The sequence below is a fragment of the Mandrillus leucophaeus genome, unplaced genomic scaffold (genome assembly GCF_000951045.1).
Source record: "Mandrillus leucophaeus isolate KB7577 unplaced genomic scaffold, Mleu.le_1.0 Scaffold288, whole genome shotgun sequence".
NCBI classification, from domain to species: domain Eukaryota; kingdom Metazoa; phylum Chordata; class Mammalia; order Primates; family Cercopithecidae; genus Mandrillus; species Mandrillus leucophaeus.
Genome location: NW_012103009.1, coordinates 335,131 through 346,663, shown reverse-complemented (window position 1 = coordinate 346,663; position 11,533 = coordinate 335,131). Strand labels below are relative to the sequence as shown.

The 11,533-nt window shown below is 60.0% G+C and overlaps 3 protein-coding genes across 4 annotated transcripts; 1 reads left to right on the top strand and 2 right to left on the bottom strand.

Moving 5' to 3' along the window:
- Nucleotides 1–6,840, top strand: NCAPH2 (non-SMC condensin II complex, subunit H2). Of its 2 annotated transcripts, none has more exons than XM_011985573.1 (19): nucleotides 1–106; nucleotides 965–1,020; nucleotides 1,115–1,199; nucleotides 1,279–1,347; nucleotides 1,510–1,589; nucleotides 1,670–1,812; nucleotides 2,184–2,267; nucleotides 2,722–2,852; nucleotides 4,412–4,483; nucleotides 4,884–4,950; nucleotides 5,082–5,189; nucleotides 5,327–5,380; nucleotides 5,521–5,591; nucleotides 5,683–5,776; nucleotides 5,871–5,939; nucleotides 6,041–6,090; nucleotides 6,190–6,291; nucleotides 6,386–6,535; nucleotides 6,604–6,840. In XM_011985573.1, exons 1-19 carry the CDS (start codon nucleotides 47–49, stop codon nucleotides 6,742–6,744), a joined length of 1,686 nt encoding a protein of 561 aa, XP_011840963.1. In that variant the 5' UTR covers nucleotides 1–46; the 3' UTR covers nucleotides 6,745–6,840. The 2 variants fall into 2 exon arrangements, with proteins under 2 accessions (XP_011840963.1, XP_011840962.1); XM_011985572.1 differs by having other exon boundaries at nucleotides 5,868–5,939.
- Nucleotides 6,841–6,937: 97 nt separating this feature from the next.
- Nucleotides 6,938–8,766, bottom strand: LOC105543597 (protein SCO2 homolog, mitochondrial). Its single transcript, XM_011985574.1, has 2 exons — nucleotides 8,347–8,766; nucleotides 6,938–7,794 (listed from the first exon to the last, which is right to left on the bottom strand). Coding segments are annotated over exons 1-2 (816 nt in total). The 5' UTR covers nucleotides 8,349–8,766; the 3' UTR covers nucleotides 6,938–6,980.
- A 39-nt stretch (nucleotides 8,767–8,805) lies between these two features.
- TYMP (thymidine phosphorylase) lies at nucleotides 8,806–11,527 on the bottom strand. Its single transcript, XM_011985597.1, has 5 exons — nucleotides 11,424–11,527; nucleotides 10,825–10,923; nucleotides 9,888–10,017; nucleotides 9,472–9,590; nucleotides 8,806–9,045 (listed from the first exon to the last, which is right to left on the bottom strand). The coding sequence occupies exons 2-5, from the start codon at nucleotides 10,915–10,917 to the stop codon at nucleotides 8,806–8,808; spliced, it is 582 nt and encodes a 193-aa protein (XP_011840987.1). The 5' UTR covers nucleotides 10,918–10,923; nucleotides 11,424–11,527.
- Between the last annotated feature and the right edge of the window lie 6 nt (nucleotides 11,528–11,533).

The following is an 11,533-nucleotide window of genomic DNA, read 5'->3' as shown; positions in this document are numbered from 1 at the left end:
GCAGCTGGATCAGATCTGCATTTCTTTTGACGAAGGCAAGACCACAATGAACTTCATTGAGGCAGCGTTGTTGATCCAGGGCTCTGCCTGCGTCTACAGTAAGAAGGTGGGCCCTGCTTGACGCTGGTCTTGGCATTTCGGTGGCCAGTGGGACCGCAGTCAGTTCTTCTGGGGCAGGCGCAGTGGTCATCCCGTCTGTGACCTACCTCCCTCTCTCCTCAGGTCTCAGCCACTTCCTCGGCACCTTCCAACACCAAGAACTCTTTTTAATTTTAAATCGCACAGCCAGGCAGGGAGAGTCTTGTGTGCTGTTAGGCTCTGTTGTCTTGGGGGAATGACACCTGCTGTGTGCACTTGGGCACAGTCCAGGGTGCCCCATGCACCCACCTTACCCTTCCCCATTCTCTACTTGTGGGTGCTTCATTGTCAGCACCTCAAAAATCCGCAGCCACTACCCTCATGGTTCTGTGGAGGAGGAGGACAGGAAGTGGGTGAAGGACTGTGTCCTGCAGGCCCCGTGGCGGCTGGAGCTGGGACAGGGCAGGGCCAGGACACGAGGAGGAGGAACTAGGGTGATGCTGGCAGGAGCACATGGGCGGAGGAGCAGCAGGGCTACAGGCCATCGGCAGAGTGGGTGCCAAGCACGAGGGGCCTGGCCACCAAGGGCTGTGTGAGGCATACTGTGGGCACCACACTGCCGTCAAGGTCACCCGTTGAGAAGGCCATGCTTGGCGGCTGCGTGGAACATAGCAGGCAGGGGAGAGATGTGGGTGGCCTCAGCTGGTAAAGTAATTCTCATGAGATTCGTGGTTTGATTTGAGAATTAGTTTTGGAACCAAAATTGGTGGTTTCTTGTACTGGAGGTTTGGTGGTAGTGGCCAGGCCTCGTGGAGGGCACCGCTGGGAAGGCCTTGGGGGTGGGCCCCTCCTTTCTGGGTCCTCACTGCCTGCGTCTGGTCACCAGGTGGAATACCTCTACTCACTCGTCTACCAGGCCCTTGATTTCATCTCTGGAAAGAGGTGAGTTCTGGAGCCACTCACTGTGCTGCCCTGCATGTGGCCAGGGAGGCCCCCGCAGCTTCTGGGATGCCCATGGGATACCTTTCTCTCTCAGGCGGGCCAAGCAGCTCTCTTCGGTGCAGGAGGACAGGGCCAATGGGGATGCCAGCTCTGGGGCCCCCCAGGAGGCAGAGAATGAGGTGAGTTTCTTGGGCACGTGGCCCCCGCCCACTGTGTGTTTGCCTGGGCTCGGCCCCCATGAGCTCTGTCTCCCTCCAGTTCCTGTCGCTGGATGACTTCCCTGACTCCCGGACTAACGTGGATCTCAAGAACGATCAGGCGCCCGGCGTGAGTCCTGGCCTGGCCCCTCTTAGGTTGGGGCGAGGTCAGCACTTTCCTGGGGCTGTGTGGAGCTGATAGGGTGTGGGAAGGTGTCACTGCCCTGTGTGGGCTCTGTTCTCCACTGGAGTGGAAGGATGCCTGGCTCACCCACCCTCGGCCTCCATGCAGGAGGTCCTCATCATCCCCCTCCTGCCCATGGCCCTGGTGGCCCCTGATGAAGTGGAGAAGAACAACAATCCCCTGTACAGGTAGGGATCTGAGCCCAGCGGCGGCGAGGGCGGCCTGCCTGGGAAGGGTCTCCACAGCAGGCGTGTTTTCGCCAGCACAGCCGTCAGGGTGAGGTCCTGGCCAGCCGGAAGGATTTCAGGATGAACACGTGCGTTCCCCACCCCAGAGGGGCTTTCATGTTGGAGCCAGAGGGCATGTCCCCCGTGGAGCCAGCAGGCGCTTCCATGCCAAGGACCCAGAAGGGTGAGGGCTTGGATGCGGGGGCCTGGTGGGAAGGAAGGGAGGGAGGGTCTTCTGGGTGGACTCTTGTGGGGTGCCCTGTGCTTGCCACCTCTGGTCTTGGGAGCTCCCTCTCTCTGGGTGCCCGCTCCAGTCTAGACAGGTTGGCTGGTGCTCATCCCACCCGTCTGCTGTGCCTTGATTATAAGTTAACGTGGTCTCAGTGCCAGGGACCTGGTGCCTGGCTCAGGGCCCTGCTGTGTTCCCCCAGCCCAAGGCCTGGAGTCTGCTGGACTCTGCCCTTCTGCTGGCCCCTTGGAGGGGCTTGTTGAACACCAGGCAGGGACTATCTTGGAGAGGGGCTGGGCTGACCTTGTCCAATCCCTGTCTCCCAGATGCCGGGAGGACTGAGGAGCAACCAATGGAAGTGTCCGTGTGCAGGAGCCCTGTCCCAGCACCTGGCTTCTCCCAGGACCCAGGTGAGAAGAAAGCTCCCTGGTGGGACTGGCGTGGCCGCCAAAGAGGGGACCAGGGAGGCAGCTCTCAGTGGACAGGGGTCCAAGGCGCTGCTGTCAGCTGCCAGCCTCACACCCCTTCCATGGCCCACAGGAATGAGGCCTCGCCCCGGGGAAGCAGCCACAGCCCCTGGCCTTACCTAAGCCTCAGCCCGTCTTGGTTCACTGACTGCCCTCTGCCTTCCTGGGTGTCCTCTCTGGGCAGATGTGGATGGCTGCATTTAAAGAGGAACATTTGCCAAGAAATAAAATGAACCAGAGCACAGCACACTAGCATGACGAGGAGGGTGCAAGGCACCTGCTGAATCCTCTGGGTTCCGTGACTAAAGCTGAGGGAGGAAGTAGCCGTCAGGGTCCCTCTGGTGCCGTCTGGTCTCGACATTCCTTGGAGCTGATCACTCTCTTGCTCCCTGTCCAGGCACCTCTCCAGAAGGCCCGACGCCCCTGGGCGGGGGTGAGGACGAGGATGCAGAGGAGGCAGTAGACCTTCCTGAGGCCTCGGCCCCCAAGGCCACTCTGGAGCCCGAAGAGCCCAGGAGCCCGCAGCAGGTGGGACCCACATGGAGGCCTGCAGAGCCTGAGCTGTGAACTGGGCAACCCTGGCTCTGGGGCTGAGTCAGCTTGCACAAGGAGGGCAGTGCTATGGCCTTGGCCCCAGGCCATTGGTCTGGGGCAGAAGCCCATCCGTCTTGCAGCCCGTCCTGCAGCCAGCCCTTTGGAACGGCAGCTTCCGTGTTCCTCCCCTCTCTGGACAGAACTGATGATCTTCAGAGTAGTGGGCTGGCGTCCAAGGGTTTGGGCCCTGCGGAGCTCACAGCTACCTGGGATGGCCGCTGGTCGCCGAGGCGCCTCTTCTGCAGTTGGGCTGGTAGGAGGGGGTGTCTGGAGGCCATTGCTGCCTCCCTCAACCCCCAGGGTCAACTATACGCAGCCTAGAGCCAAGAAATCCTTTTTATTTATTAAAGCAGAAAATCAACCCGATGCATACAGAGGAAATGTTAATGTTTCTTCACTCTGGTTGGTCGATGACATGGATATTTGTCATATTCTATTCGTTTTTCTTAGTTTTGAAGAAGAGTACCCCGTGACCACTGTTTGTGTTTTTTTGTTTTTTTTTTTTGCGAGACAGAGTCTCGCTCTGTCGCCCAGGCTGGAGTTCTGTGGTGCGATCTTGGCTCACTACAAGCTCCGCCTCCTGGGTTCACGCCATTCCTGCCTCAGCCTCCTGAGTAGCTGGGTCTACAGTCGCCTGCCACCATGCCCGGCATCCACCCGCCTTGGCCTCCCAAAGTGCTGGGATTACAGGCATGAGCCACGGCGTCCGGCCCACTGTTTGTGTTTTAAAGTTTTTCTTCGGGTTTTTGTTTTAATGCCCCCAGAGAGTACTAGCAGGGTTTTTTTGTTTGTTTGTTTTTGAGACAGAGTCTTGCTCTGTTGCCCAGGGTAGAGTGCAGTGACTTGATCTTGGCTCACTGCAGCCTTGACCCTCTCTAGGCTCAGGTAATCCTTCCACCTCAGCCTCCCGAGTAGCTGGGACTATAGGTGCGTGCCACCACGCCCGGCTAATTTTCGTATTTTTTGTAGAGACGGGGTCTCACTACGTTGCCCAGGCTGGTCTGGAACTCCTTGCTCAAACGATCTGCCTGCCTTGGCCTCCCAAAGCACTGGGATTATGGGCGTGAGCCACTGTGTCTGGCCCCTGTAGGATTTTTCTTTTTTTTTAGACAGAGTCTTGTTCTTTTGCCCAGGCTGGAGTGCAGTGGCGTGATCTTGGCTCGCTGCAACCTCTGCCTCCTGGGTTCAAGCGATTCTCCTGCCTCAGCCTCCTGAGTAGGTGGGATTACAGGTGTGCGCCACCACACCCGGCTAATTTTTTTTGTATTTTTAGTAGAGGCGGGGTTTCACCGTGTTGGCCAGGCTGGTCTCAAACTCTTGACCTCAGGTGATCTACCCACCTTGGCCTCCCAAAGCGCTTCGATTACAGGCATGAGCCACCGTGCCCGGCCCTTGTAGAGTTCTTGATGTTGACCCAAGGTGGAGTTCCTGAGGTACCCAGAGCCTTGAGTGGAGAAAGGGGAGAAGTGGAGACCCTGTGACTGTCTTTGCAGAGTGCTGCCCTGCCCAGGAGGTACATGCTGCGGGAGCGAGAGGGGGCCCCAGAGCCTGCATCCTGCGTGAAGGTAGGAGCGTTGGGGCCCTGACCCTGGCAGGGAGGGACGGGCAGATTCGAGGACTGGCTGCCTGCCCATCATGCTCTTGCTCCTGCGGTGTTCTCAGCCTGTGGCCCTTTGCACTTGCTCTCTTAGAGACCCCCTCATGCGACTCTGGGCCCCCACCCTCCCTCGAGTGTTCCCCTCTGTGATCCAGGATTTGAGTGTGGTCGGCTCTGTCCCAGGCTGTCACCGCACTTGTTGCCTGGGCTTTGGGAGGGCGGCTGTGCACCCCCTACTCCTCCTTTGGGAGAGCAGCTGTGCACCCCCTACTTCTCCTTTGGGAGAGCAGCTGTGCACCCTCTACTCCTTTGGGAGGGCGGCTGTGCACCCCCTACTCCTCCAGCGCCTTCTTGTGCTCTGTGCCCAGGAGACTCCAGAGCCCTGGCAGAGCCTGGACCCCTTTGACTCCCTGGAGTCTAAGCCCTTCAAGAAAGGTAATTGGGTGGAAGATACCTCCACTCAGGTACTCCTGGCTGGGTCTGCTGGGGCATGAGGTAGGGGGGTGGGAGAGGGCTTTGCACCCTGACTGCCCAGCAGCTCTAAGACAGTCCCCGTTTGCCTCTAGGTAGGCCTTACTCTGTGCCCCCCTGTGTGGAGGAGGCTCCGGGACAGAAGCGCAAGAGGAAGGGTGCTGCCAAGCTGCAGGACTTCCACCAGTGGTACCTGGCTGCCTGTGAGTGGGTGTGCTACGCTCTCCGGACCCCTGGGAGCTGGGGCCTGGGCCAGGGCCAGTGGAGGAGGATCAACGCCTTTTCCCCACTGCCGTGGGCAGCTCTTGGCCTGGTTGGTACTGACCATGTTCTCTCACAGATGCTGACCATGCTGACAGCCGGAGGCCTCGGCGAAAGGGTCCGTCCTTTGCAGGTGAGGCTGAAGTCCTCAGGGAAGACAGTTTTACTCCCCTTCCCCTACCTCTACCCCCACCCGGTGTCACCAAAGCCTTGGGTGGACTGGCACAGGGCCTGGGAAGGACAAGGGAGCCTTCACAAGGTCTTTGTCTGCAGACATGGAGGTCCTGTACTGGACACACGTGAAGGAGCAGTTGGAAACTCTCCGGAAGCTGCAGAGGAGGGAGGCAAGTCCCAACTGGTCAGCTGTGATCTAGGACCCCGTGGCGGCCCTGATGGGAGATGACAGTGCCCCTCACAGATGCTGTCTCTGGACAGGTGGCTGAGCAGTGGCTGCCGAGGGCCGAGGAGGGGCTGTGGTCTGCAGAGGAGGACCACCTGGAGGATTCTCTGGAAGACCTGGGGGCAGCAGGTGGGTGCCTGCCGGTGGGGGTGGGGCGGGGCTTGGCACCTGCTGCCAGCTGACTAGCTGCCTCTGTGCTGTCCACTCTCCCACCTCCCAGCAGATGACTTTCTAGAACCTGAGGAGTATGTGGAGCCTGAGGGAGCAGACCCCAGGGAAGCTGCTGACCTTGGTAGGTGGGCAGCGGGCTAGGAGTGCTGAGGGGCCACTGGAACTGGGGGCAAGGGAGAGTGTGGCCCCTCAGCTGCCCAGCTCACAGCTGCCCCTTCCCAGACACAGTGCCGGTGTCCCTGAGCTACGAGGAGCTGGTTCGAAGGAATGTGGTAGGCCTGGGTTAGAGAGGGACGGGGAGGGGAGGGGGATAGGTGAGAGGCGCCCAGGCCCTGCTTGGGAGGCAGTACCTCCTGCTGATCCTCTCCTAGGAGCTCTTCATCGCCACCTCCCAGAAGTTTGTCCAGGAGACAGAGCTGAGCCAGCGCATCAGGGACTGGGAGGACACAGTGCAGCCTCTGCTCCAGGAGCAGGTGAGGCGGGGTCGCTGGGAACCAGAGCTGTCTGCTGCAGGCCTGTCCCAGGCCTTGCCTCTCTCCACAGCCAACATGCCCCTCCCCTGTGCAGGAGCAGCACGTACCCTTTGACATCCACACCTATGGGGACCAGGTGGTCTCGCGGTTCCCCCAGCTCAATGAGTGGTGTCCCTTTGCGGAGCTGGTGGCTGGCCAGCCAGCCTTCGAGGTGTGTCGTTCCATGCTGGCCTCCCTGCAGCTGGTGAGTAGCCTGGGATGCGTGGGAGGGGGAGACGGTTCCCAGACCCTGCTGATGCCCCACCCCTGCAGGCCAATGACTACACAGTGGAGATCACCCAGCAGCCTGGGCTGGAGACGGCCGTGGACACCATGTCCCTGAGACTGCTCACACACCAGCGAGCCCACAAGCGCTTCCAGACCTACACTGCCCCCTCCATGGCCCAGCCCTGAGTGGGGAGCACCAAGGCAGGGGTGGGGGATGTGTACTGAGGAGCCGTGCATCTGCTCCTGCCTGGCCCGGCCTAATAAAGCAGTGTTGCCATCTCATCTTCCCCCAAAAACCCTTTTACGTACACCTGTCCTGCGCAGAGAAGACGGCTGCCTGACCTCCATGGGCTGCTGGTACGGATCACACACACACAGATTAAACGCACCCTGTTTAATGATGGGGCCCAGGCTGCAGCGGCTCAAGACAGGACACTGCGGAAAGTCGCCATGTGCCGCCGCACACTGTCTGAGATCTGCTCCGCTGACCTGCTCCGGCCGTAGTAATCGGTGAAGAGGCCGTCAGGGTTGAGCAGGTAGATGGTAATGGAGTGGTCCACAATGTAGTCCTGGTCTTCATCCTTGGGGCCGGCACTGTAGTACACACGGTAACTGTGAGTAGCCTGGGCAATCTGTTCGGTGGAGCCGGTCAGACCCAGCAGTCTTGGGTGGAAGTCCTGGACATAGCGGGCCATGGCTTCCACGTCGTCCCGCTCGGGGTCCACAGTAATGAAGACGGGCTGCACTGGAGGCAAACCAGGCTCTGCTTCCAGCTGCCGCACCACCTGCACCAGCTTTTCCAGCTCGTCTGGGCAGATGTCAGGGCAGTGAGTGAAGCCAAAGTACATCAGCACCCACTGGCCCCGGAAGTCAGCCTTGCGGCGAGCCTGGCCTTTGTGGTCCAGCAGGTGGAAGTCGCCCTGGCCCACAGCTGCCTGGCGCAGGGCTTCTATTCGCTTTTGCTGCTGCAGCCTCTCTTTCTCAGCCCTCAGGGCCAGCCAGGCCCCACCAAGTCCAGCTCCAAACAGGGCTGTGATCAACAGCCTGGTTCGAAGCCCAGGGCCCTGAGGCTGGCCCTGCGTACCTGTCTCTGCAGGGCCCTGCCTTGACAAAAACCAGGACCTCAGATGCAGGGCCTGGCCTCCCACGGTCCCAGGGAGGACTGGGGGCTTGAGGTGAGAGAGCCTGTGCCAGGCTGTGGGGCTCCGAGTCAGCAGCAGCATGGATCTGATGCTCCTGGAAACAAGCACAGGTGTCAGGAGCCAGAAGGGAAGGCCCAGGACGGTGCCTGGGCTGCCCCTGCGACTGGAGAGACCAGTCACCCATCCGAAGGACCCAGCCCACGTTCAGGCTTAACAGGCGTTTGTCACTGCTCACCTGAGCTCAGAACACCACCAAACATCCACACCTGTCACTCCTGTCCTCCACCTGGGATCACCAGCCTGTCGCCACACCTTGCCCTGCACCTCAGCAAGGTGAACCTCTTGCTGACTGAAAGCATTCCAAGTGCATGCCTTGCCTGGACTCCTAACCACGTTATCTATTTGCAATAAACCCATTTCTTAAAAGGAGGTGGGTAACTCTGGCTTGCAGTCCCTAGAGTAACCGATTCCTCCAGCACTTTCCTGTCACCTCGGGCCACTTCAGCCCACCGTGGCCTCCTCCACACTCCAGGCAGAAAACCTGCACGACCTGCCCCTGGAGCTCGGACTCTGCCTCTGCCGTATTTAACCTTTCCCGGCAGAGACGCACGACACTTCCACCGCCACGAAACCCCACCCTCCTCACATCCAGGCTTCCCAGCAGCTCCTCCGGGCTCACAGCCGACGCTCTGCCTTTGCGTTGGTGACCTTTGCGCCTTTCCCACGGCCCCCCCCGGAAGGTTTGCTAGGTGGAGGTCTCAGGACTCCTCGTCAGTGCCCCCCCTCCTGCTGAGGGCACCCTCCGCCCGGGCGGTTCTGGGCTTGTCCCCTCCCCACCAAGGCCAGCGCCCTCGTGGCCAGAAAGGTCCCAGGACCACGTAAAGAGCCGCGCGAGCGCGTTGGGACTGTGCTCGGCCGCCCCGAGAACACCGGTGCTAGCTGGGAGCCTCCCCCGGGCGCCCCAGCCTCGCTCCTCCCTCCAGCGCGCCCTCGGGGTGCCCCGCGCAGTAGCCGGAGCTGGGAAACTACCCTGGAGTCCAGCGAGTGCCCAGGGCTACCTCCTTCCTGTCTCTTATACACATCTAGATGTGTATAAGAGACAGGCTTAGGCGCGGCCCGGCCAGGGCGTCCCCGGCGGGAAGCACCCCCCTCCGCCGCTCCCCTGCGCCCCGTCCCCCTCACCCAGCGTGGTGACCAGGTCCCTTAAGTCTGGCGGGCCTGCGCCGTCCATGCAGAGCAGCGCCTCCTCCACCTCCAGGGCGTTGCCCACGCAGCGGCCCAGGGGCTTGTCCATGGCGGTCAGCGCTGCCGCGACCCGAAGCCCTAGGCTGGCTCCCACACCAACCTACCGAGACGAGGCTCAGCGCGGACCCCACATGGCGGGGCGTCCTGCAGCCCGTTCTTTGTCGAACTCCAGCCCCTGCTGCACCCTGGGTTGCCAGCCCGCCAGGATGAAGTCAGGGAAGGGTTGGGGTGGGGAACAGAAACGAGTGAAGTGCCACACCTCGCCATGGGGCCAGGAGGAACTTGTACTTGGCCTAGGAGAGGGACGCCACAGAGGGCCTCCCCAGGCCCAGGCTGGGCCAGCCTTGACCTCTAAAGTCACAGCAGGTTGGGGGGCCGTGAGGGAGGGAGGGACTTCGGGCAGAAGAGGGTGGGACTGGGGTTAGGCAGGACTGCTGAGTGGAGGGAGGCAGTGGGGACGAGAAGGGTGAAGGGTAGGCTAGGCCCGCATGAAGACGCTTCCCCAGGAAGAGGCCACACCGCTCACCAGCGTCCTTGCCAGCTCCCGGGCCTGCTCCTGATTGGGGAAGACGGCGGCCTCTCCGAACTTAACGTCGATCACCAGAGCAGACAGCCCCTCCACGAGCTTCTTACTGAGGATGGAGGCTTTGGAGGCAGAGGAGGTTGGAGACAATGGAGAACCTGGAGCTTCTTGGGAGACTTGGGGGATGCTGACTTTGGGGTCAGGGGCCCTGAGCATTGAGGGTCAAGTCCCTTATGGGGGTGGCAGCACCTGGTGGGTTGTGTATCAGGCCACCTCACATGGTGGTGGTCAGGCATCTTGTGATGGGGGTAGGGGGGCACACGGTCAGGTGACACATAACTCCTAACAAGAGGACCCTGACTTGAGTTTGGAGGTCAGGGGCCTGTAACATGCAGAAGCAGGCCGTGGAGTCAGGTCACCTGTGATGAGTGGCAGGCTGTCCACGGTGGCTGTCACATCTCTGGCTGCATATAGGATTCCGTCTGCAGGGACCAGCTGCTCACTCTGACCCACGATACAGCAGCCCGCCTGCTCCAGCAGCGCTTGCATCTGGTCAAACATCCCCTATCCTCAGTGACTTCTGGCAAATGGCCCAGAGCCTTTTTTTTTTTCCCTAAGACAGAGTGTTGCTCTGTTGCCCAGGCTGGAGTGCAGTTGGCACAATTTCGGTTCATTGAGACCTTTGCCTCCTGGGCTTGAGTGATCCTCCCACCTCAGCTTCCCAGTAGCTGGGACTGCAGGTGCATACCACCACATTGGGCTTTATTTTATTTTTTCTTTTTCTTTTTTTTTTTAAAGATGACGTTTTCACTATATTACCCAGGCTGGTCTCCAACTGGGCCCAAGCGATCCTCCCTCTGCCTCCCAGAGTGCTGGGACAGGGTCTCACTCTGTTGCCCAGGCTGGAGTGCAGTGGCATCATCACGGCTCACTGCAGCCTAAACCTCCCAGACTCAAGTGATCCTCCTGCCTCAGCCTCCTGAGTTGCTGGAACCACAGGTGCGCACCACTACACGCGGCTAATTTTTTTATTTTGTAGAGACGGGGTTTCGCCATGTTATCCAGGCTGGTTTTGAACGCCTGGGTTCGAGGGGTCTGCCCTCTTCAGCCTCCCCAACTGCTGGGACTACAGGTATGAGCCATCGTGCCCCACCAGCCATCTATAATTTTGACCAACTCCCCATTTTATGATCCTGATTGAAGTTCCACTGATTATTTTGGCCCAGGCCCATAAGTAACCTTGACCAATGTCCTTATTAGTGATCCTAATGATCCACCAGTGATCCTTTAGTGATTCTGGCCAGGGTCTCCATCATCAACCTGGATCAATGACTGATCCATGCCCCACCCCCGTACCTGCTCTGGGCTCTGGGTGACATTGAATCCAGGAATAGACTCCAGCTTATCCAAGGTGCCTCCTGTGTGCCCCAGACCACGTCCGCTGATCATTGGCACCTGGTGGTCAGGGATGCTGAGTACCCTGCACAGTACCTCTCCCCCCACCTCCATGTATCCCTTCACCTTCCCTGGCTAGGACCTCAGCTGGATTTAGAAAGTATTTAAGCAGCTATAGGGGCGCCCAGCTGGTGAGGGAATGGAAAGGAAGTTTTCTTGGTTGAGAAATGTCAGTAGGGGAGAAGGTTGGTACCCGTCCCCGGGGGAAACAAGGCTTGGGGCAGAGGGAGAGAGGACCTCAGCTCTTCCCTTGGGGAAGCTGCTGGCACCCAAAGGGAAAGGGGTCTGAATTCCATCAGTGGATCTTTTTCCTGCTCCAGGGGGCCTGGTCTGGAGCCGGAGGGGCCCCAAGCTCTGTGCTGGGGAGCGGGGTGGGGAGAAACCTGGGTACTGTCTTGGGGGCTTTGGGCCAAGCCTGAGCTTGGGAGCTGCCTGTGGATGGCCTGGTTGCTGCATGTAGGGTCACAGGCTCCCATCTGGGAAGGAGGGTGGTTTCTAACCTTGCAGCCACACGCCGCCAGGGCAGGTGCGAGGACCAGGCTGACCTTGTCGCCTACACCCCCTGTGGAATGCTTGTCCACAAGCTGCTGGTGCCAGGCCTCTGGCCACT